Raw genomic sequence first — 23,778 nt, forward strand, 5'->3', positions numbered from 1 at the left:
TTTATTTTTATTTTTATTTTTATCTTTTTTTATAACTATTTCTTTATAATTATTTTATTTATTTAATATATATTTCTCTTTTAAAAATTAATTATATAACTTTTATACTTTAATTCTTTAAGTTTTATAAAAAAGTAACTTTTATAATTATTATAAGTTTTATATTAAGAATATATTTTAAAAATAAGGTAAGCTTTATAGGCCTTTATAACTTTTATAGGCTGTTTATAAGTATTAATATAGTACTTTAAAATATATAGAGTTTAGTATAATATTATGTTTAAATTTATAATTACTAGCCTTTAAAGAAAGATTAAAGATTAAATCTCTTATTATTTAACTTATAAACTAAATAAGTATAACAACTAGGCACTATTAGGTAAACTCGAATCTATATCTACTCCGAGCATTCCATTTTAACCATGGACTTTACAACCGCCTTGCCCGATGTACTAGCTGCCGGAACACTATAGTAGATAAACACCTTACTATTCTTCAACTCTTTACTCACGGTAATAGATAAATTCACTAAGAGTACCTTACTTATACCTAGAAACAACGTCTATTCAACATAAGACTATACTAAATTACTCTTAATATAGTTATATAGTTTTACTTCTATTCTATATATATTTAAAGATATATATAATAGCTTTATATAGTAATAAATATTTAAAACTTAATATTTAAAAAAAATATAATATTATTAATAATAATTATAATATAATAAATATTTATAATTTTAACTTTATAATATATAAATAAAGTTAAAAGTATTATTTTAATAATAATATTAATTAAAATATTATAAAAGTTATATAATAAGATTAAATTTAAAAATAATTATTATATAAATAAATTATATTAAAAGCTTAATTAAAATTATTTTTAAATATATATATATATATATTAATAAAACCCTTATTAAATAAATTAATATTATAATCTTTATTTAAATATATAATTATTAACTTTAAAAGAATTTAAAATAAAGAAATAATTTATAATATATTATCTTTAAAATTTTATAATAAAGTATTAAAACTCTTAAAAAAGTTTTAAAAGTAATTTATAAAAGATAAAAGAGAGTATAATAAGTTTATTTTCTTTTAAGTTTATACTTTTATTATTAATAATTATTAATTTTTAATAATATAAAAATATAATAAAAATAAAGAAAAGAGTGGATTTAAAGTTTTTTTTTAAAAGAATTATAAAAATATATATAAAGTTATTAAAGACTTTATATATAAGTTTTAAACTATTAGGAAAGAAATAAGTAGCTAAATTAAAAGATAGTTATATAGTGTAAAGGAAAAATATAGTGTGGCTAAAGTTTAATGTGGTTATATTTAGTAAACTGGAGTATACTATGATAGATTATATCTAACTAAGATCCTAAGTTTATGTTAAATTTGTAGAAATTACTCTAGGAACAAGCAGGAAGGTCCCTACTATTCTCAACACCTACCATCCTTAGATAGATGGACTGTTAGAATGCAAGAACATACTGGTGGCAGTGGAAATCACTGAGCACTTGACGTGTGGAGCGGCCACCAGTGTGCGCCGCAGACACACCACTATCTTACGGTGGGCCAAGTAAATAAACACTACACGTCCCACTTCTACACATACATCCACCACACCCACAAGACACTCACTGATCTCTCCGCTTCCCAAGCACGACACCATATAACCACTTAGGTGCTACACCACACCTACTCTACCACAGTCACAGAGTGACCAGCTGACCACCTAGTACGTATCAGAACCACCGCAACCTGGTGGTGTACCCCCTACGTCTTCACAAAACAGCATAAACAAACACTCACCATTCCCAACTGCACAAACCTCCCCCACGCCCCGTCACCATGACCGACTGCCGATTGGGAAGCTGACCAACAGGAGCCACAGAGCTCTCAGTCATCCACAAGACCAGAAGCACCTTCATCGCCAGACTCAAGCCACGACAAGTTCGGCAGCCCGATACCATTCAACCTCATGTCTGGCTACAAGTCCAATAGCGACGTCCGCGCCATGCGCGATCGTCGTGAGCGCGGCGCGGCGCCGACCACCCCAGTCCGACATGATTCCGATGAGGAGAGCAGCAGTGGCCAGATGACCACGCCTTCGAAGCGACACGGATAAATCCATTTCTCGCCTGTCAAGAAGACACCTGTGGGACTTGGAGCCACGGAACAGCTTACCAGTAGTCTAGGGAGGTTAAATAGAGCCCTTTAATTAGCTATAATCTAGAAGAAAATAGGTACCTATATATTATCTATTTATATAGTTTCGCTTCTATTCTATATATATCTAAGGATATATATAACGCCTTTATATAATAGTAAGTACTTAAAACTTAGTACTTAGAAAGAATATAATATTAATAATAATAATTATAATATAATAAGTATTTATAACTTTAACTTTATAATATATAAATAAAGTTAAAGGGTATTATTTTAATAATTATTTATTTATTTTTATATAAATATTTATTTTTATTTAATCTTTTAAACTATATATATTATTTAAATAAAGTATTTTTATACGTTTTATATAAATAATTCTATTAATAATAATATAAATATATAAATTAATAATTAAAAGTTTTATATAAAGTTTTATAAAACTATTAATTTAATATTATAAATTAATTTAATAATAAAAACGTTTATTAATAATAAAATATAAAAATATTAAATATTAAATATTTAAAAATTATTAAAATACTTTAAATAATAAAAGAAATTATTAAATAATAATTAAAAATTAAAAATTAAAAATTAAAAATTAAAAATTAATAAAATAAATATAAATTTTAATTTTATATAATAAATAAATAATATAAATTAAAATTATATATTAAAAATATTTAAACTTATATTTTATATATTAACTATTTTTATATAAATATTTATTTTCCTTTTAAATATTTAAAATATATTAAAATTAAATATATAAGTTAGTATATTATATTATTATTATATATAATAGGCTCTACTTTTAAAATACTTATATATATTTAATAAATAGCACTATAATAACGGTACGGTACTTATATACTATTAGGTAATTAATTATATAGATTAGTTATTATAGTCTTTTAACCAAATAGTAGAGTGTATAGCTAGTAGTTACACCTACTATTATAATAATTAATCTAACTAAAAGTATAAGTTTAAGCCTTTATATTTAAAAATCTTATTTAATTTTTTAATATTAGGCCCCTATCTTTAATTACACTATTAAAAAAGAGTGTTTATAAGAAAGTAACTTAATTAAATTATTTAAGAATCCGTTATTTATAACCCATTACTTATACCGTACCGTTTAAAATTTTCAGGCCTCCTATAAGTATATAAGCTGATTTAAAGGCACTACTTTCCTCTAAACATCTAAGCACTCTAAAAGGCCTTAAAGGGGGGTAGTGACGGTATGATACTTATATACTGCTAGGTAACCAATCATATAGATTGGTTATTATAGTCTTTTAGCCGGATAGTAGAGTGTGTGGCTAGCAGTCACGCCTACTATTGCAACTATCAGTAGTGAGACTAGTCTTTATTACCTATAGGAATGAGACCCTCCCGGGCTCTTCACCTAACCCTCACCTCTGTGTGTTGGACATAAAAATCTTAAATGCTCTCATCTTGTATACAGACAGACACGTCTATATGCCATCCGGGGTCATGAGGCTGTGGATAGTGACGCATCCCATGTTTTGTTATTCATTTAACGTGGGCGGCCCGGAATCCGCCCACCCCCCGATTCCGACCACCTTTTCCACACAAACTCCTACTTTTCTACCCCCCTCTATTAAATTTAAATAAAATCCTATAATCCTAACCCTAGACTATATAAATAGGGTTTTATTTCTAACATTATATAAAAATATTAAACAATTCCTTTTAGGATTATAATATTTTTAAAAAGAATTTTAAAGTTAAAGAATTTTAAAATGTTAAGAAATCTATAGGATTCTATATATTAACACTAACATTTCTAACTATAAGCTTATATTAATTATAACTAATTAAATAAATTAGTTATAATCTTACTTTTTTTTAAATAACCTTAATTATTTTTATTACTATTTCAATTTAGTAAGGTTTTATTTAATAAATATTATTAATATTTTTAAAACTAAAATATTCTACTTTCTTTATATAAGATTTCTTAGAGAAATTATAAAGATTTTTATTTATAGTAAAATAAAATTATAATAGTTAAAAGGCTTAAAATATAATTATTTACTATTTATTATATAAGAAAAAGATTTTTTATAATTTTTATTATTAATATATCTTAAATAAATTATATTATTAGTATTGTTATAAATACCTAGTAATTTACTAGTAATTCTTAATATATTTAGTACTTTAAGTTTAAAACTCTTTTTAAAAATATTAAAGTTTATAAACTATTTTTTTAGTATTTTTAAATTAAAATATAATTAAGAAACTATTAGTATAATCTAGGGTTAGGGTTATAGGATTTTATTTGGATTTAATAGGCTAAGTTGAAAAGTGGGTGTCTTAATAGTGTATTTGCACCAAAAAGTGGGTGGTCGGAATCGGGGGGTGGTCGGAATGTGGGCCGGGGACGTTATGTAGGTAGGCTAGACCCATCTCTAGAATGAAATCTCAGCAGCAATCCTAGCCCTCAACCTGCTCACTGCACCAAGGACGTCTCTCGCCAGGTCTCCTGCCGGGTCACCAACAGGCAGAGACAAATCGGGAGTGTAAAGGTTCACCATATCGTCCAAACGTGAGTTGATGGACCGCGTCACAAAGTTAATCACCCGCGTCTGCCACTGTGGTTGGAACTCGTCGATCAATGCAACCATGCGCTCCGGCCTGTTGGGAAACGTCTGTTTTGCGAGCAAGAAACAGAGTGTCAGTAAACACATTCTTCCACGGCCTTTGGGGATAGAAAGAAGAGGAAAAGATGAGGGAAGAGAAACACTCACGGCAGCATAAAATCGATCAAACTGCTCCAACGCCGTCCGCCTGTCCGCAAACACCGTGTTGCGGACACCCGAGTTCGCCCGCATATATGCAAACATACCAAAGCTAGCCCGGAGGGCCGACAGCATTGCCTGCGCGCGGCCTTGTTCTCGGTGCTGCATCCAGATCGCCCAGACGTCGTTGCCGACCGGCTGACCCTCTGTGGTATAGATGCGGCCCTTGAGGATCTGGTGGATGTTTGTCAGTGGCTTTTTCCCAACCACCAGACTGACAAGATGGGGGAAATTTAAGATATGTTTTACTTACGTTGAGATTGGTCTCGAGGTTCACCATCACATTTGGGTTGTTAGTCGATCCCATCGAGTCCGCGACATCACCAGCAGCGGAGCCGGGCGGCGGGTTGGGCTCAACGTTGGCAGGAACCCAGGTGCGGTAGTCCGCGGCGAAATAATCAAGCAGGTTGGCAAAATCCCAGGTTGGGTTCGCAGTTCGATATATAGTCGGGTTGTTGTCATCATCAGCCAAGTCGAGTTCACCTACAGAAGTAATGAATTAGTAGTTTTCGATAAAATCGGGGAACACTGAGAAGGCAGATAAAGGTTGGCTGAGACAGTCACATACCACTCTGCGCAAAATTCAAAAAGTGATTTGGGAAAATCGACCTGTCGTCGATATGGTCCGAGTCGACGGTTTCCCAATTTACACCCTGCACGCCATTCGCCACGATGGTAGTATCCTCACAATCATCAGGATCATTCAGCGCATACCTCTCATTCCGACCCGTCTCAGCATCAAGCGCCGCCCCGTCATTGCCAGCGGGATACGTAGGCGTCTCGAAGTTGAAAGCGTTGGTCGGCCCGTTCGGGTTGGCCGGGTATTCATACACGGGGTACGACTCCGACGCGCCACCCGAGGGACCGGCGGCACGACGATGGAGAGGGTCGTCGTCTTCCACCTGCCCGGCACCAGAGTCGAGCCGCTCCTTCTCGCTCCCTGTTAGGGGCTCGAGCCACTCTCTCCGCAGCAGGCGCTTGTAAGGGGGATCGGGTTCCACCATGGTAGAATCGTTTTTGACAAGATTCCAGTAACACACCAGGTGGCCCGTATAAGAGCCTCCGCCGCCATCCGAGCAGGTCATGAAGTCCTTGTCACCAAAGACGGCATAGCCGTTGATGTCTGGGACCTCGCGATTTGGTGCGGCTTCCCCGCCAGTGAGGACAACAGCAGGGCTCGGCATTGAGCCAATACCGTGAGTTGTGCCGTCATCCCATCCGTCCCGGACCGTACCATCTTGGACGACATCCGAGGAAGCCTGCTGCGGCGCGTCCTCCAAGCCGGGCTTACCGGTGCCTGTATCACCGATGATGCGGATGGCATGTGGGGTTCTTGCACTGAAGGTCGCGCCGGCAGCTTGTAGGGAGGTGCCGTAGTCAAAGATCTTCATCTTCATTGATGTCTCCAGGTTCATGTTCATAGCGAAGATTGTGTTGAAAGATGGCGTTTGAACGTCGATGTACCCATCAGCCGCATCACTGATGGTATTGGCCAGCATGTCGCCGTCAAAGGTGGCCAGCTGTGGAGGTGCGTGCGTCTTGATCGTCTTTGACGATCCACTCTCAAAGCTGACGCTGAACTTGCCGTCCACTTGCCCGGATCCGACAAGAGAGACCTCTGCGTTGAGTTCAGGGGAGAAAGATACGATGCCCGGGTGAGAAGCCTGGAACTTGGTGACGGGGCTGCTGAAGAGACTCCGTGAGACGCCTGACCCGCCGTTGATATCAAGGTGGCCCTTCCCGTCGAAGTTTAGCTGGGCAGACATGTAGAGATCAGAGTCGAAATATCCATAGGCCTCCTCCAGAGCGAAAGGTTGAATAGTGCCCACAAGGGTAAAGCCAAAACGCATAACATTTCGCATCGACCCCGACAGGCTGAGTTTAAGGAACCCGTCAGCCCCTGAGCACCCATTGTCTTTGCCATCATCGCCGTAAATGAGGACATCGAAGTTGTCTTTGCTCAATGTAGGCTGCTGGTCTTCATCGTACGTCTGACCGCGAATTCGATCGAGGATGGTTTTCCACACAGAGCTGATAGTGCTCCAGAACCTCTTTTGATGAGGCGCCTGCACGATATCAGTGTAATAAGTGTGTGTATCTGAGTAGTCGACGCGGAGATATATATCTCCAGAGTCTCGCTTGACCTTTGAAAAGTTATAACTGTACTCGAGCTCGTAAACTCTGGCTCCTGGTGGTGCCCGCCGTGCGATGCGGCTGGGAAGGGTGACATTGGTGACCTCCCTCGCTGCATGGGCGACGGCGTACGTCGCGAAGCCCATGTTGTCGGGCATTCGAAGAACAGTGCCCTCGAGGCCGTCAAGATGCATGTCATTGCAGTTACTTGTGGCAGAATTGTCCATGCACACGAAGTGAGTCGTCTGCGCATCTTGACCGTGGTGCATACCACCAGTGAGGAACTCGAGATGGGACCCATCACGCTTGTTGACATTGGAAACAGTCCCCGGTGGGCCGTCGATGACCACAAAGAAGAAAGCATTAGGGTTTGGATTGGCACCGACAAGAGTAGGGAGCTGCGAAAGGGTCTGCTGGTCGAAGGCGGGCACGTCGCTGGATGGTGGCAATGTAGGGAAGAGCTTCTCGAGAGGGACTGGCAGGAAAGGGTTCAGATTATCGGGCGTGTTGCAGCAAAGCGGCTTCTTCCGAGACGCCCACTGGCCGACACATACGGATCCTGTGTCTCCCTCGTCGTCCAGTCCAACCTGGACATCAGTGGCAGAGCACTCGTTGTCGTCACAAGTACCTTTGCCCACCCAGTGGCAATTCTGGAAGTTGTACGGGCAGCAATAATGCTGAGTGCAACTTGAGAAGAATGAAATCTTCTTCCTCGTGTTGACAGAGTAAGGCGCGTCACTGGGGCATTCGTCACAGTCGTTTCCCCAGCCACACTTATCAGTGAAGCTAGACCAAGTCTCGCTCTCGCAGCAGAATGCTTGCTGCCCTGGCTTCACACAAGACTTATCACCGTGGGGAGAGTGAGCGAGTGTAACCTCGCCAGTGTGGCATTGGCCGTGACACGACCCAGAACCACGCCACTGGCACGATTGCGGCATGGCATCAGTAGGACAATAGACGTACTTATACATCTGTCCGTTCTTGTCACTTCCGCAAGTGTCTTGAAACTTGCCATTTGGGGCTGTTGAGAAACCTGAAGGCGGGTTCGCCAGGTCGCTCAAACAGTCGCTGACTTTACACCCCTGGCCATTCACGGAGCTCCAGTGGTTGGTATCTGCGACCTCGGCCCGCTTGAGGTTCTCTTCAAACGACGGGATAGTTTGACCGAGAAGGCCTTCAAGGGCAGTGAAGTCTGCATCATCCTGGTCGACACTCCAGATCATGACACCGCCGAGGCCAACACTGTCTGCCCAGTCGACCTTCTGCTTGAGTGTCTTGGCGTCGTCGTAACTGATCCATTGGTCATTGTTGTCTCCGAACACAATGTAGTTGGCGGCAGCCTCCTCATCATGTGTCACCTTTGGATTCTGGGCGTTGATAATGTCCATGATTTCGAAATAGGCCAGTGTTCCAGCTGAATTGGTACACTCACCAGCCTTGGCGGGACCGCTGAATGCGCAGCCTGGTGTGCTGCACCCGCTGTCGGCCAGCTGGAACGAGCGCCCGTAGAAGCCGACACCGAGCACGACCTTTCCAGGAGGCACATTGTTCCGCCATAGCAGGTTGGCTGCCAATTTGATCTCTGTGAGGTTGGTGTGGCTCTGTACGATAGAGCCGATGGGATTGTGTTCATCCCAGACTCCATGAAGATCGTAGGACATCATGTTCGTCCAATCAGCATACTCAAGCAGCGCCGGTACATCGAACCTACAGAGGATTAGAACGGAATTTCTTTGAAACATCAATGTGTGAGATGACGAGATTCGCTTGGGACTTACCAACGAAGATACCAGTACGAAGTGGGAATCGTAAAGGTCAGCCCGTAGTTACCACGAGCCGACGCAAGAAACGTCTCACGTAGTGTTTTCAGCAACAGGACGAAGTTTTGAATGTCTTTCTCTTCCAAGCCACCACGATCAGGTGCGCCTGGATACTCCCAGTCGAGATCCACGCCGTCAAAGCCATAGCGCATCATGAAAGAGACGAGGTTATCTGCAAACTGCTTGCGCTTGCCTGCGTCACTGGCAATAGCCGGGAAGACAGGCTGAGTAGCTGTACCGTTATCAGAGAAGGTCCAGCCACCGATGGATACAAAGACCTCAAGGGTAGACCCCCGAGACTTGAGGTTCTTGATATCTGTAGTAGTCGCAAACAGACTTGTAGGGGTCTCCGAGTCCATGTTTGTGACTTGCAGGGTATCCGGGTCAATACTATATTTGTGGTCAGCCATCCTGTGCGTTCTCGCGACTCTGCACCAGTTGTGAGCCGGAAGTCACTTACTATGCAAAGGCGAAGTTTACATGCGTCAGGCCTTCAATGGGAATGCCATCGGGAGGAAATGTTCTGCACTTCCTCCTGGCCGACCACGCTTCGTAGTAGCCAATGACCTTGTTGTCTATCACCTTGCTACTACTTCCCCCAGCAGGAACCGGGGGTTCAAGGACGCAGTTCGACTGACAGCCCGTCTGACAGAAATCAGCCGTGCTACCGCAGAAACCGAATTCACTGCAGCACACGTTCAGGGGGCATGTTTTCCCTACATTCCACATCAGCACTGAGCAAGACCTTTCGCCGCGATTATTCTGGGGCCAAGGCACAACGAACCAGGAGGATCGGCGAACTGGCCGCACTCAGGCTTCGCATCGCACTGAGAATCACAGTCACTGCCGCAAAAGGTCGGACCGAAGCCGCACGTCCCAACGTCGTCAAAGAAAGAACCACAGCACGCCTGCGTCTTGCAGGGCACGCCTTTTTTGCACGAGTAGTCCCCGCCAGCTCTCCGCATGAGCTGACTGGTCACGTTACCCAGGTCCTCTGGGAACCCAGTGTTGACCACCTCGTTTTCAGGGCTCAGCCGAACCCGCGAGGTGGACAGGTCACGCAACTCATGTAAGTGCGCAGTTGGAGGCTGATATGCAGATTTGAGAAGGAGTGTGCTGACGAATATGGCCAAGAGCGAGAGAAGAAGCCAAGTCTGCGCCTGTGAAATGACCGTGGATGGCCGTGAGGTCGCCATGTTCGACACTATTCAGACATGGACCTATACGGAAAAAACAATGTGGTGGAGGTGGAAGGGGGTGTAAAAGAAGGATAAGGAGCGTCTGGCTTCGTTAAGCGCCGAGGGCAGACTTCGACTACAGAAAGGAATCTTCTTTTTGGATTCCCGATGGATTGACCGTTGCGCCGACAGGGTGCATGGATCAGTCTGCGTTCCAATGTTGGTTGCCATCTCAGGGGCTGAAAATTTGGCCGAAGAGGGCAATATCATTCTGTCTTCTCAGCGAAACACCATCGCGAGGGACCCCTGTCTCCCGGATCTGGTTGAAGCTTGGTTTTCGGGTAGGGTCCATCGATTTCATTAGTGCTACTACCTAGGGCGCAAGCTAGAATCGGCCTTGTAAAGTTGCCCCTTGCATTGTGCTTAGCTGAAGCTGACTACTGAATGTCCCGCGGTTGAGTGTAATGAGATGTAACCCAGGAATCCTTCGCGTCTTACTTCTGAGCTTGATTTCTGCTATACCGCATGCCATCTATAGGCAAAAGTGGACCACCTTCTCTGATATCTACACCTTTCCTGGGGCTTTGGGGGCACAACTAGCCGAAATTGGTATTCCTTCAGGAATATGGTCTTAACAGCTCGGTTATATGCTGTAAAATATTGCTACGCTAGCTTTGATGTGGGATTTTATTTTGGTGCAGTAATCTTGGGAAAAGGTCAGGAGGTAATGCAGGAAGCCCGCAGATCGGGTTCAAATCCATGTCGTTTTTTGAACCTCCCAGCATCACTGCAGCACGTTGACTGCTTAATCTTTTCTCCCCGAGATCCGGGACACTCGGACTGGAGAGGGTAAAGAGCCTCTAGTGGTACACTCTGTTTGCCGCTCTGTCTCCATCGACCGTGTATGCCGCTCTTTTTTGGTGATGGCTTCAGTCATGCCGTCTGCTCTTCAGCACTCGTGTTTCGGAATGGCTTCTCGCCTGATCTTGTTGACCTCAGTGCCCGTATTCGCGCAGGTCTTTGTTGGCAGCAACAGGTCTGAGATTGCAGTCCCGCTTTCGCTCCCTGCTCCAAGTGACAGTCTTTCATCCACTTGCAAGTAAGCCACGTCCTGTACTCATACCAGCCATGGGGCCTCGCCGAAACTGATGATGCATGTCCAGCTCTACTTTCACGTCCGAAGTCACCTGTGACAGGAGTCTTCCTATAATTGCCTTTGGCGGATATTTCCCCACGAGCGATGACCTCAGTTCTATCTGTACTTCGGACTGTCTCCAGTCGCTTGAGTCCCTCATCAACACCCAGCAGACATCCTGCGCCCAGGATGTCATCGAGGTATCCAGCCTGGACTACCCCGTCACGGCTACGGCCGACACACTGATGTGGACATACAACTACACGTGCCGTCGCGACGCCACCTCAGGCGCCTTCTGCGCCCCAGTCTTCGACTCGTGGGCGGACGGCAACGCATCGGATCAGAGCTGCTCAGACTGCGTGCTGGGCACCTTCCAGATCCAGCTGAGCAACACGCTGGGGTGGGACGACGAGCTCGCAGCAAACTTCTCCTCGTTGACCCAGTCGTGCCAGGCCACCGGGTACGCCGTGACATCCCCGCCGCCCAACTACATCAACGCCACGCAGACGGCGACGGCGACGGCAACGACCTCGTCCCCGACGGCAGCCCGGTCGTGCGCAGCTACTTATGTCGTGCAGGCGGGGGATGACTGCCACTCCATCAGCACGTCGCAGAGGGTCTCGACGAGCGAGATGCTCTACAACAACAACCTGGAGGCCGGCTGCACGCACTTCCCCGCCGCCGGCGCGCAGCTGTGCATGCCGCCGAGCTGCGACGTCTACACCGTGCAGGCAAACGACACGTGCTGGAGCATCGTGGACTCCTACACCACCCCCGAGGCGGGCAAGCAGTTCACCATCTCGCAGCTCATCTCCTGGAACGTCGACATCAGCCCCGGGTGTGACAACCTGCCGCTCCTCGAGGGGTCCCAGATCTGCGTCACCTTCCCCGGCGACAACGCGTCCGGTAATGGCACCGTGACCGCCACCGCGCCCGCCTCCACCGCCACCGTCGCGCCGGTGCCCGGCAATGTGGTGGAAGGGACCAACACGCAGTGCGGGAAGTATTACGAGGTGCGCGGCGGCGACACGTGCGCGTCTGTTACACAGATCCAGGGCATCTCGCTCGCGGACTTTTACTTCCTCAACCCGGAGGTCAACTCGACATCCTGCAACAACCTCTTTCTGGGGTACAGCTACTGCGTACAGGCGGTGGGAGACATCTCCACCTATGCGGGCTACGGGGGTCGGCCCACGAACCCATGCGTGGGAGGCAGCACCACCGGGGCGGCAAGTTGTTATGCGACAACGTATGCCAGCGCGACGGATGGGTGGACGTTCCCTGCCATCAATTCGACATCTACCACGGCCTCAAATTACAGCTCGATTGCGGTGACGTCTGTGTCGGCGTACCCGATTACTGCGACGCCGAATCCGACGCCGACGCCTTATCAGAGCCTCATGGTGAATGGCTGCACGAGGTTCTATAATGTGGCTTGTGAGTTCCAACCGAGGCCCCTGGGAAATACGACATGGTGAGCTAACGATTTTGTCTGCGTCTCCAGCGGGCGACACATGTTTTGATATCGCACAACGCTGGAGCCTGTCCCTGGAGAACCAGCTATACGCGTGGAACCCTGATCTTGGCTCTGACTGTTCTGGGCTGTAAGTAGAACCCTGATACTCTCTGTTTCCCGAGGCTTGTGGTTGACTGATACTAATCTTTCTATCCCTGAAAAAGTCAGCTCGGCGTGTATATCTGTGTCGCACTCGGGACAACCTCTCCCACGGCGACAGGTAGCACTTCTTCTGGTCCTGGGTCTGTCACTGCGACGACGACGTCAGCTCCTCCGACCACGACTTCCGCCGCAGCTGCACCTGGTCCCACTCAGGCAGGCATTTCATCTGACTGCAACAAGTGGGTCATGCAGCAGGACGGCATATACTGCTATGACATGGCTGCTAATGCGGGTATCTCCCTGAATTGTCTGTACCAGATGAACCCGGCCCTCAATGGAGACTGCTCAGGCTTGTGGGCAGGCTACGCGTACTGTATCGGTACGGCGTCCAAAGTTTGTACGTAAGAACAAAGAGATACCGAGGCTGTTAAACTAGTTTGAGTCTTTGAGTGGAAGATCGAGTTCGTGAATATACTGAAAGCATTGCTCGTTCGCGAAAGACATGCGGCTTAGTGTGTCGCGCCCCTTTCGAACCCCAAGACCCGTCACTCGGATTGTTTGGGAGGCCTGATGGCACTACCAACATCCCGCGTTGGGATCCAATGGTTGAGCTCTTCCTCCTTCGTTGAAATGAAAAGTCCATTCCTGCTTCTCTGAGACAGTTGCCACAAGCTCGAGAGAGAGTAGTCCTCCTCCTGATATCGCCGGACCTCGTAGAAGTTGTTTATAAGCTGTTGCAGGCGCACACGAAGGAAGCCGTGGTACTCATCGTCCTTGGTCTCGTCTTCCTCGGCACTTGAGGTTGTTGGGTCGCTGTCGTCCACGTTGTCCGAGTAAGCTGGGTCCACCGCCCATAGCCACATGTCATCGACCACACCCCTTTGCGGCCCAATTGTCGAATCTACCGCTTCTTGATCAATGACCAAGAACACGTTGCGGAGGAGTCCTCCCTTGAGGTCGACTTCTTGCTCAAATTTCGCTTTTTTCCCCCGCTCCGTTGGTACCACGATTGTCTGCTTCTTTGGCGGACCAGCCACTACCGTGGCAAAGTCATGGCGAAGCTTTTGAAAAGCCAGCCGACGGGCTCGACTGCCAACATGGCCGCCCGCACCACCGCTGGTGGGCAGGTCCGAAGAGACGCCCTCAGGCCATGCCAAACTCTGGAGCAGCCACCTCGACCCCAAGACGTCCCCCAGACGCGCTCCATTCCGAGCCCACCACAACGCACCGTCCCGTCTCGACGCGTACTCCTCAAAAGTCTCAACCTCTTCCTCCTCCAACAGGCGCGGCGCCACATACACCGGGTACCCCCACGCCTTCCCACCGTGCGCCAGGCCCGCCCGGGCCTCCGCATGGCCGTCCTCCTCCCACATGCGCCGCACCCACGGCCGCGCCGCCGCCAGCGAGCGCCGGTTCGCCTCCTCGGCCCTCTCCTTAGCCCCCGGCCCGCCCTGCGCGGCCTCGACGAGCCGGCGCGTGTCCTCAGCCACGGCGTTGTCGATCGCGGCCTCCTCGTTCGCGTCGTACAGAGGGGCGCGCACGCGCTTGAGGCGGTCCAGCGCGGCGAGCCAGTCCTCGCGGGCGCCGTACGCCTGGAACGAGGCGCGAAGGGCTTTCTTCTCCTCGTTGCTGCGGTCCGCGCCGGGGGTGGCTGCCCAGTAGCGCAGCTTGAGGAGGTTGACCTCCGCGTCGGTCAGGTCGCGCGGCGAGTCTGCGGCGCGCTGGAGGAGGGCGGCCTTGGCGGCGCTGACTTGGGTGTCGGTGGCGTCCCCCGTCGTGACTTCTGCTGCAGGGCATGCGGCGGCGATGTTGGCGAGCTGTGTGTCGGGTTCGGGAAAGTCAAGGATGCGGCGCTTTTGCTGAGGGGTGAGGGCTGGTGCTGATGTGGCCGACTGGCCAGATGTAAGGGCGTCTTCAAGGGTTGTGTACAACTCGAGGACATGACTGCTCTCGTCTATCCCTCTGACAACCCGTGAAAAGCTCTTGATGATTGGCTCCATTGTGAGTCGAGGTGGCCGTGCTGCGTTGTTCTGAGGTGCTCAAGTGACCAGGTGGTGACGCAAGCCTGAGATGGCGCGGGATTTCAAGCGCTTCTGCTGAGTAGCGGGCGAGAAGTGGAAAGGTTAACGACAGGATTCATCGAAGCAGCACTCCACAGTTGAGAAGGTTATGCAATCCAGCATCAAACTAGCGGACCAATTTTTGAGGAAATGAAATGACCCCGTCAGCCTGAAGCTAGGAATGCTGCCGACTACCCCTGTCGCAGACTATAGCATAGATACCTATACTATAATATTGAGGCTATTAGTAACCCTCCCACAGTTTGAAATGGGGTAATTTAAACTGAAATAGCAGGATAGTACTCATGACTTATTGTGAAAGAGGCTTGAATTGTTTGGGAGAAATTGTTGATTTAAAGCTATAGTTACCTAAGGAATAGTAAGGAGGAAGCAATCAGTAGGGGCAGGGGTCAAGGGTGGCAGGTGGTCCCTGCAGGTCCCCTTATCGATAAGGCTGCCCGCCATACTATTACTGTAGTACCTCTCACCTTAAAGCCTAAGGGGCAACCTTCCTTCCTTACCTAGGTACCTAGGTACCTAGGTACTTCTCTTCTTCCTCAGGTAAACATACTTAAAGAGTTATATAGATTATTTATATTTTTTTAGTTCTATTACTAAGCTAGAAGCGAATAGTTAGAGTTTTAAAGGGATAAAATATAATATATCTTTTAAAAATTAACTTAATTAAATTTATTATATAAAACTTTTTATAATAACTTTATAATTATTTATAATACTATCTATTATTAAAAGATACCTTCTTATATTAATATATTAAACTATATCTAATTAGTTTAAGTTAATATTATTAGCTTATTAAAAGTTAAAGCTATTATAAACTATAAATTAATCTTAATACTATTAAGTATTATATATAATATTACTATATAACTTAAGTAAGTTAATTAAAATAAATAAAAATAAAAACTACCATTCCTTTAACTAGGGATATATATAGATTCTAACTCTACTCTATAAGTAAACACCTATTTAATAAACTTAAGAGACAAGTAAAACTACTTAAAAGCAGTCACTTAACTTACTACACTATTGAACCGAGAGATAACTAGGTAAAGTAACTACACTCTATTATCTAGGTTTATAATTCTAATAGCTTTATAAAAAAAGAAATAATTATTAATAATTAAATTTATAACTATATAAAAATAGACCTTTACTTTAAAGAGAAGTTATTAATATTTAAAATAGTTAATATATTTTTAAAAAAATTAAAAGATTATAAGTTTAATTTAAAGTATATTAAAATTTATAAAAATCTTAAACTTAAAATTAAAAAATATAAAGCTTTAACTTTTTTAAAGATATTAAAGTTAGAAAAGTTTAAAAGAGGTTTAAATAAGGTTAGATAAGGTTATAATAATATAATATAATTAAATAAAAATTAATTATAAAATTATAATTATAAATATTTTAACTTTATATTTAAAAGGGCTTAAAGAGTTATATAGTTTTATTTCTATTCTATATATATTTAAAAATATATATAATATCTTTATATAATAATAAGTACTTAAAACTTAATATTTAAAAGAATATAATATTAATAATAATAATTATAATATAATAAATACTTATAACTTTAACTTTATAATATATAAATAAAGTTAAAAGATATTATTTTAATAATAATATTAATTAAAATATTATAAAGAAATTATATAATAAAACTAAATCTCTAAAAATAATTACTATATAAATAAATTATATTAAAGAAAGCTTAATTAAAAATTATCCTTTAAATATATATATATATATATATATATATATATTAATAAAACCCTTATTAAATAAGTATTATAACTTCTATTTAAGTATATAATTAACCTTAAAAGAATTTAAAATAAAGAAATAATTTATAATATATTACCTTTAAGACTTTTATAATAAAATATTAAAACTTTTAAAAAAATTCTAAAAGTAATTTATAAAAAGATAAAAAAAATATATAATAAACTTATCCTCTTTTAAATTTATACTTTTATTATTAATAATTATTAACTTTTTAATAATATAGAAAAATATAATAAAAATAAAAAAAAATTAAAGTTTCTCTCTAAAAGGATTATAAGAATATATATAAAACCTTTAAAGACTTTATATATAAGCTCTAGACTGTTGGGGAAGAAACAAGTGGTTATATAGTGTAAAGGAAAAATATAGTGTAGTTGAAGCCCTTAAAGAGTTATACTACTTAATTTGGAGGGCTCTGAAGAGCAATTGAGATATATTATATAGAAAATTTCGCAATGCGCATTCATTGCCTCGATAAGGTACTTTGTTAAGACTGAGACTATTACTAGAAGTAGTATTTATATTAGCATTTGACAGCCTGAATCTTGTATCATCGCAATTCAAATTGTCGCACTTCTGCTATCCCTTCTTTCAAAAACCCCGCAGCCTGTCCTTCCATCATGCGCTGAACCTTGGTATCCCCTACATAGAGGAAATGGTCTCCGTTCTCCCTTAGAGATGCCATGCTATCGTGACCTTTCAGAGCACATACCAAGTCCCCAGATGCTGTAGCTCTCCTGCAGGCGAGTCCAAAATATCCTGTTGAAGTGCGGAAAAGGCAACAATCATCCAAACCATCCGTTAAGATAAAAGAAGACATTTCCTGGCAGCAGTTGGCAAGCCTGGGCTCCATGGGTAGCCGTTTTGTGGCCTCACAATCCAACAGATCCTGGAGCCATGACGAGGAATTGTCGTCAAAGTGTGACACCTTATTGTGTTCATTTTCCTCCTCAGAACCTTCATTTAGGCCCAGGAATGTCTCACGTAACGAAGCACAAAATCCGGCCTCCGTGTCTGACCTGAGTCCCAACCTCTCGATGGCTGTGCGGTACTGAAATCCTCCGCAAAGAATTGCCCACACGAAGGCGCAGGCAAATGCGAGATACTCAGAAGAAACCGGGTCGGTTACACGCAAGCGGGCATTGATTACGTATTTCGAGATGTTGTTCCAACAGAGAAGCTCGAAGAGATCACGCAGCAGGCGTCTTCTCGGCTTGGGCTCCGGGAACTGGGACTCGTTCTTGCGGAATATATGTGAAAGTAAATCGAAGAGATGGCTGGACCTCACGACTTGAGGATATGTCTCGTGGACAGAATCAACCACAAGCCCAGTCACGAAAAGTGAAGGGCCTTGGATATAACTCGTTTTCATGCACTGCTCTTCCGAGAATACGCCATGGTCAGCATCGACTTCAGTGAAGAAGACGTAGTCAGACCTGTTGTGGTGAAAGTGCGGGAAGTTCGGCGCCCAGGAGGCAAAGTCTCGGCATCTGACGTCGTCGCAATCACGCCGCAGTCCAGCAAGACTGAGGAACCACAGCTCTTTCATCTTAGAAACCGCGTTCTCGGCGGCCAGATCCTTGTCTGGACGCGCGTAGTCCTGCAGCCAGGCTGCCACCACGTCATGGAAGACCTTGGCAACAGGGTTCTGTTGAGAATAGTCAACCTGAATCTTGATACCAGTTATACCAAGCAGACCGTACACGTGATCCTTGGGGTCAGTTGCAGCTAATGATCCAGCCTTGTAGAAGACACGCCAGGACAGCGTAGGGATTTCCATGCGCCTTCTTCTCCACGCATCGAGTTGACCCGTGAGAGTGACCCGGGACAGACCACTGCCTGAGACCAGAGACTGCCACAGCGCGGGAAGCATGAAGCTAGGCGCGGGAATATCGCACAATTCCAAGAGGTCAAACCAGAAGAACACGCGGTCGAGGGTATCGGCCAGCGATATGCAGCTGGACCTGCAGATCAGTAGTGCCTCCGGAGCAAGGACGACCTCTTGGAATATCCATACTCGCTGCCAGTATTGCAGGCCGAAGAAATGGCGGACGGCCCTCCAGTTCTTGTTTTCCCAAAACGGCCAAATACTGTCAGGCGTGGCCTCGGTCAACTCAGGGCACTTCTCCAGCCACCGGACCAGCCTTTCATCATCAAGCTCTATGTCCCACACCGTGCCATCGACCTCTTGTTCTACCAACACAAGCTGCGTGTTGACGATTTCAAGGGTGCGGAATGCGGTGCTCAGAAAGTCGTCCTGTACGTCCTCGCTGAACGACCGAGGGTCACCTGGCTGCCTGACCCCGTCTGGCATCCAGCACATGACAAGCTCTGCACCCGAATAGATGCGGTCCATGAGTTGGACCTGCTGGGCTCTTTCCTCCAGGTCATCCTGGTTGATACAGACGGCGTCCGCCCAGACTCGAAGCTCTCCCAGTTCGCGGGAGGGGTATTTGGACTTCCAGTGGTGGGGAATGCAATGCAGTGCGGCGGCCAGACTAGGAGTGGCGTGGAATTCCTGACCATCGACCTGGATGGACACAGGCTCGGACGCCTTGCCCCAGACATAAGATAATGCCGTGTATGGGGGACAGTCACAAAGGGGCTCCGTGATAAGTCGACACTTGACACGGCCATCAGCATCGATCTCAAAGGATGTGAGAAGGCGGATTTCGTCAATAGTGGTATTCAGATGGGAGTAAAGAGAATGATGCGTTCGTTCAGACATGATTCGATATGATGATGTCGCGATGATGTGTATTTTGACCCTCTCTCAAGTGCCACGGCATGAGTTGTGAGGTTCCGTTCAGCAACTTCAGCTGCAGGTCGAAGGATCAGGCTGACATCGAGCAAGTACTTGCTTACAAAGCAAAAAGACTAAGCACCACAGAACTGATATTCAGAACATTTGCACGATCACCGATTCTCTTCAATTTGTTCTAGTTTTGGTGTTGATGAAGATGCCATCCTATGCTAGACGTGAGCAATTGAGACCAGCTCAAGCGGTGGTTGTTGTATATTTGGTGGCAATATGAGCTGATATGTAGTAGCTGCTATATCTGTGGTCTTTCTAAAGTTTTAGAATTAAAGTACTTAAGTATAAATCGGCGGCAGTCCTAGTAGAAATATATACCCTAGATAAAAAGTACTCTTTACTATTATAATTACCTTTAAATATTATAGATTATTAATTTTAAAGTATAATTATCTATTAAAAAAATAAATATTTATATAAAAAAATAATTAATATATAAAAATAAATATTTTTTAATATACTAACTTTATTTTATATTATATATTTATTATAAAAAATTAAAGTTTATATTTATTTTATTAACTTTTAATTTTTATTTTTATTACTATTACTTTTAATTTAATATTTTACTATTTCTTTATTATTATTTAAAATATTTTAATAAATCTTTAAATATTTAAATTCTTTTATATTTCTTTATTATTAATAAAATACTTTATAATTAAATTTATTTATAATATTAAGTTAATAATTTTATAAAGTTTTTAATTATAAATTTAATTATTAATATTATTATTAATAAAGTTATTATTATAAGAATATAAAAAATACTTTATATAAATAATTTAAATAATTTAAAAAGAGTAAATAAAGCTATCTAATTAATTATAACTTAAAAAATAATAATATATTATTTATTTATTTCTATATAAATATTCATTCTCTATAAAAGCAGTGAATATTTAAGTGTGGCTTGCAGACTTGCGATTATATATATATCAGAGTGGAAAACATAAATATCTGCCCACAGACTTGGAATGCAGCCTTGGGTTCTGATCGGAGTTGAAAACAAACAAGGGACTCGTTGAGAAGGAAGGCGAATCGAACTCTATAGAGTCTGGGCTCTGGATTCAGCAGTGTCTAAAGCAACAGGCATGCTAATCGATTGTTTTTGTCTTTCGATTTTTTCTAAGCTGTGTAAGTCCAGAACTAAACCACTTAATGAAGCCAACACACCGACGACACGATACTTGATAGCATTGTAGTGAGCATAAAGATTTCGTCAACTTCATTGCGGGGCTCTTGGCGGTTCACACAATGTTGGTAACCTTCTGCTTCTATTATAGCTGCTACAGCAGGAGTGCGTGATAGTCCCCTAAGTACTTATTAGTGTCTTGTGCTTTGATATGCGACGGTATTGGGTGTTTGTGGGCATCTATTCTGACACACCTGGGCATTGATCAGATGGATCACTCCATCGCACGTACTACTTCCAACACGTAGATTCTGCAGCCGCAGAGTGTCTGCAGCCGCAGAGTGAAGCTCAGACTGGAGCCGTTGCAACATCCACTCGATTTGCGGTGATTGCCGTCTTCCAAGGTTTCTCGCATCGCCAGGCTGCCAGGGCGGTCAGCATCCCACTTGCGCCAGCACCCGTCGCAACCGGGATTCTCGATTTGCCTGTAGTCCCACACTAAAATCCTACTTGCAACCAACCTGCATATCACCAGACTTCGTTCCTTGGCCCACCTGGGTAACGTACCAACTGGATCATCACGCATGCCTGCACACTCGTCAACAAGGATTAAGCTTATGCCCGCTTGCAGTTTTTATAAGTAACCAGTACCTAGCCTCGGCCCCGCTTCTGTGAGTCTTCCCAAGGGTTCCATCGTGACCAAGCGGTCTTCTCTTCTATTAACACACATCTATTCATTCAGTTGTCTCATCTTCAAAATGTCTCAAATTCGCGACGCACTTATTCAGACAGCAAACAGCTACATAGCCGGCTTCAACACAAATACTGCCGAAGGGGTCGTAGCCTGCCGCACCGCAGACTGCAAACAAATTATCTGCCCGTCCAACGTCCCTCCGCCGTGGAGCAGCCCACCGAGGACCAACCAGGAATACCAGGACTTTGTCGTGCCCGGATTTAAGCAGATACGGAATCTCAAGATCAAATTTGCTGAGGGTGAGGACATGATTGTGGATGAGGTGTCACGCAAGGTCATGCTGCATCTCACGTCGACCGGAGAGACGGACTTTGGACCTTACACCAATGAGTACATGATTGTGCTCAAGATGACCGAGGATGGGACGCAGATCAGGGAGATTGTGGAGTTTATTGATAGTGCGACCTGTCGGGATATCGCCACGGCCATGGCTCAGCATGCTAGACCAGAGTGAAGATGCGACTTGGGGCCCGGTAGAGATATTGGTGAGTTCCGGCTGACTTTGACTTGAACGGTCGAGATCTTCATTGGAGTGGCGCCTAGAGGCATTTATGCTAGTCAATCATCAGATCATTCCAAAGTCACTCTGTCTATACCAATCCTGTGCCATCAATTGATACCTTGTCACCCTCGTTTCTCTATCTTCGATCAAGTCTGAATGAGTCCCAAATGCAGGGTGTACAGCCCGGTGATTTCTTATTCATTCTTTTCAGATAATTGGTCTGACTTGCAAGTGCTCAGCATCAGAAAATCTTCTGCCCTGTATCATAGCCAGGTCGCCTGATAACGGGAGTTACAACACCCTTTGATGCGAGCTGAAGACTGCAAACGGCAGTTTTCTCACTCCCTAGTCCGGAGCTTTTGCTGTTTGAGCATGACAATGGGGTGAATTGATTGCCGTATACATCATATTAGAGGACCCTATGGGGCGTTGGACACCTGGGCATGAATGGATTGGTGATCGGGGTGGTGGCAACCAAGTAAGACCTAGTAATGTGTTTGAAAGTCTTATGTACCTGTACACTCTGATTTTTCCCTTGCGCTTTTTATGCTTCCCTTCTCTAACAGGTCTTTGGAGGCCCGTAACTGGTTTCGAACGTGCCTGCCCAGGTGTACAAGTGTGAACTGCCGAAGCCACCCAATCCCGTTGTTCCTGTGGCACTTTGTAGAATGCCCGTAGCAGGCTGCGTGGTGCAGGTCTGTCACATCATCAACATCCCTGAAGACAATGGCTATTGTGGTTTGTCTCCCATTAGGGGTGGTTCCGGTTGACAGCCACTCCTTAGGAAGTTCCTATGTACCTACGTAGGTATGATTCTAGTCTTTGTTGCACACAAATTGCCAACACCAAGCCCTTCAGTCTAGACCCGATCCAATCTAAGCAACGGACCCGAGCGTGGGAAGCCACTCGTCCCGATCCATAACATTGCCTAGGCAGCTCTAGAAGTGGCGCTCGAACCGCGATATCGTCGCGATTCGACTGCCGGCATTAGCGGCGAGACTGGCCGCAGCCGGCTGCTGCTCTTTTACCAAATCTAGAATGGGTTATTCATAGCATGGCCCGGGCCTACTCGCGGGAAAGCCGTGCAAATCGACCAGACCATGTCTTCGATCCCGAAAATGCGGACTAGTATCTCTAGCGAGGTAGGACTCAGCATCCAAACTCTTTACACATAGAACTTGACACATCGATCGTAAATCCAGTGGTGCCGCCCGCTTGAGCTGCTGGCATCAATAGCTGGTTCCTACTTGACCTGTAAGGTCGATTCCTTTGTTTGAAATCCTTTGTTGACGGACTGATAGCGGTCGATAATTATCATAGTTGTGAGCATGTTGCTCTAGAGCTAGCCCCCATTGGATATGATGCCTCATGGTGTCGATTAGAATGATTTCTCCGTCAAGATCTTTGAAATTCCTTTCCCCGGTGAGCGGCTTTTTGTATCATCCTTGCTGAGAGCGACTGGCCCAAGCCGTTTCTCAAGAGGACCATCGGCGCCAAGATGTCAATCATATCTGCGCCTTTTCAAGGATAGGAAGTGAGCCGTTATGCCCGTTATGTACCTGCTGGTGTGCTTCAAACGGTGGCTATGATATCCGTGGAATCCCACACCCCGAGAGCGGCAGTCGGTAGAGCCGGGAGACTACCTCTGAGACGGATCAGGCCCCTTTCACCAATCCAGGTCTATCAGTCACTAAAGGCGAGCCGTCTCAGGTCTTCTGCGTTTCCGAACCTACTGTTCGCCTAATTCAGGAACGATAATGATGATCTCTGTACACAATAGGAAATGCGTC

At 44.1% G+C, this 23,778-nt stretch overlaps 5 protein-coding genes across 5 annotated transcripts; 2 read left to right on the forward strand and 3 right to left on the reverse strand.

The window, feature by feature from the left end:
- Positions 1–4,583: 4,583 nt before the first annotated feature.
- KVR01_005021 (uncharacterized protein) lies at positions 4,584–10,175 on the reverse strand (the record flags this gene model as incomplete). Its single annotated transcript, XM_044786203.1, has 7 exons — positions 4,584–4,876; positions 4,976–5,200; positions 5,280–5,509; positions 5,595–8,866; positions 8,938–9,369; positions 9,440–9,695; positions 9,764–10,175. 7 exons carry the CDS (start codon positions 10,173–10,175, stop codon positions 4,637–4,639), a joined length of 5,067 nt encoding a protein of 1,688 aa, XP_044645466.1. The 3' UTR covers positions 4,584–4,636.
- Positions 10,176–11,312: 1,137 nt separating this feature from the next.
- KVR01_005082 (uncharacterized protein) lies at positions 11,313–13,315 on the forward strand (the record flags this gene model as incomplete). Its single annotated transcript, XM_044782617.1, has 3 exons — positions 11,313–12,729; positions 12,797–12,896; positions 12,973–13,315. 3 exons carry the CDS (start codon positions 11,313–11,315, stop codon positions 13,313–13,315), a joined length of 1,860 nt encoding a protein of 619 aa, XP_044645527.1.
- KVR01_004875 (uncharacterized protein) lies at positions 13,199–15,329 on the reverse strand. Its single transcript, XM_044788452.1, has 2 exons — positions 15,274–15,329; positions 13,199–15,197 (listed from the first exon to the last, which is right to left on the reverse strand). Exon 2 carries the CDS (start codon positions 14,908–14,910, stop codon positions 13,456–13,458), a length of 1,455 nt encoding a protein of 484 aa, XP_044645320.1. The 5' UTR covers positions 14,911–15,197; positions 15,274–15,329; the 3' UTR covers positions 13,199–13,455.
- Positions 15,330–17,327: 1,998 nt separating this feature from the next.
- Positions 17,328–19,572, reverse strand: KVR01_005247 (uncharacterized protein). Its single transcript, XM_044781605.1, has one exon. It carries the CDS (start codon positions 19,508–19,510, stop codon positions 17,333–17,335), a length of 2,178 nt encoding a protein of 725 aa, XP_044645692.1. The 5' UTR covers positions 19,511–19,572; the 3' UTR covers positions 17,328–17,332.
- Positions 19,573–21,222: 1,650 nt separating this feature from the next.
- Positions 21,223–22,070, forward strand: KVR01_005281 (uncharacterized protein). Its single transcript, XM_044790462.1, has 2 exons — positions 21,223–21,403; positions 21,475–22,070. The coding sequence occupies exon 2, from the start codon at positions 21,491–21,493 to the stop codon at positions 21,938–21,940; it is 450 nt and encodes a 149-aa protein (XP_044645726.1). The 5' UTR covers positions 21,223–21,403; positions 21,475–21,490; the 3' UTR covers positions 21,941–22,070.
- Positions 22,071–23,778: the final 1,708 nt, after the last annotated feature.

The sequence above is a fragment of the Diaporthe batatas genome (genome assembly GCF_019321695.1).
Source record: "Diaporthe batatas strain CRI 302-4 chromosome Unknown Contig00005, whole genome shotgun sequence".
Taxonomy (NCBI): Eukaryota; Fungi; Ascomycota; class Sordariomycetes; order Diaporthales; family Diaporthaceae; genus Diaporthe; species Diaporthe batatas.

Bases quoted from the DNA above. Each gene is read 5' to 3' on its own strand.
- KVR01_005281 (XM_044790462.1), top strand. From the start codon at position 21,491: ATGTCTCAAATTCGCGACGCACTTATTCAGACAGCAAACAGCTACATA.
- KVR01_004875 (XM_044788452.1), bottom strand. From the start codon at position 14,910: ATGGAGCCAATCATCAAGAGCTTTTCACGGGTTGTCAGAGGGATAGAC.
- KVR01_005247 (XM_044781605.1), bottom strand. From the start codon at position 19,510: ATGTCTGAACGAACGCATCATTCTCTTTACTCCCATCTGAATACCACT.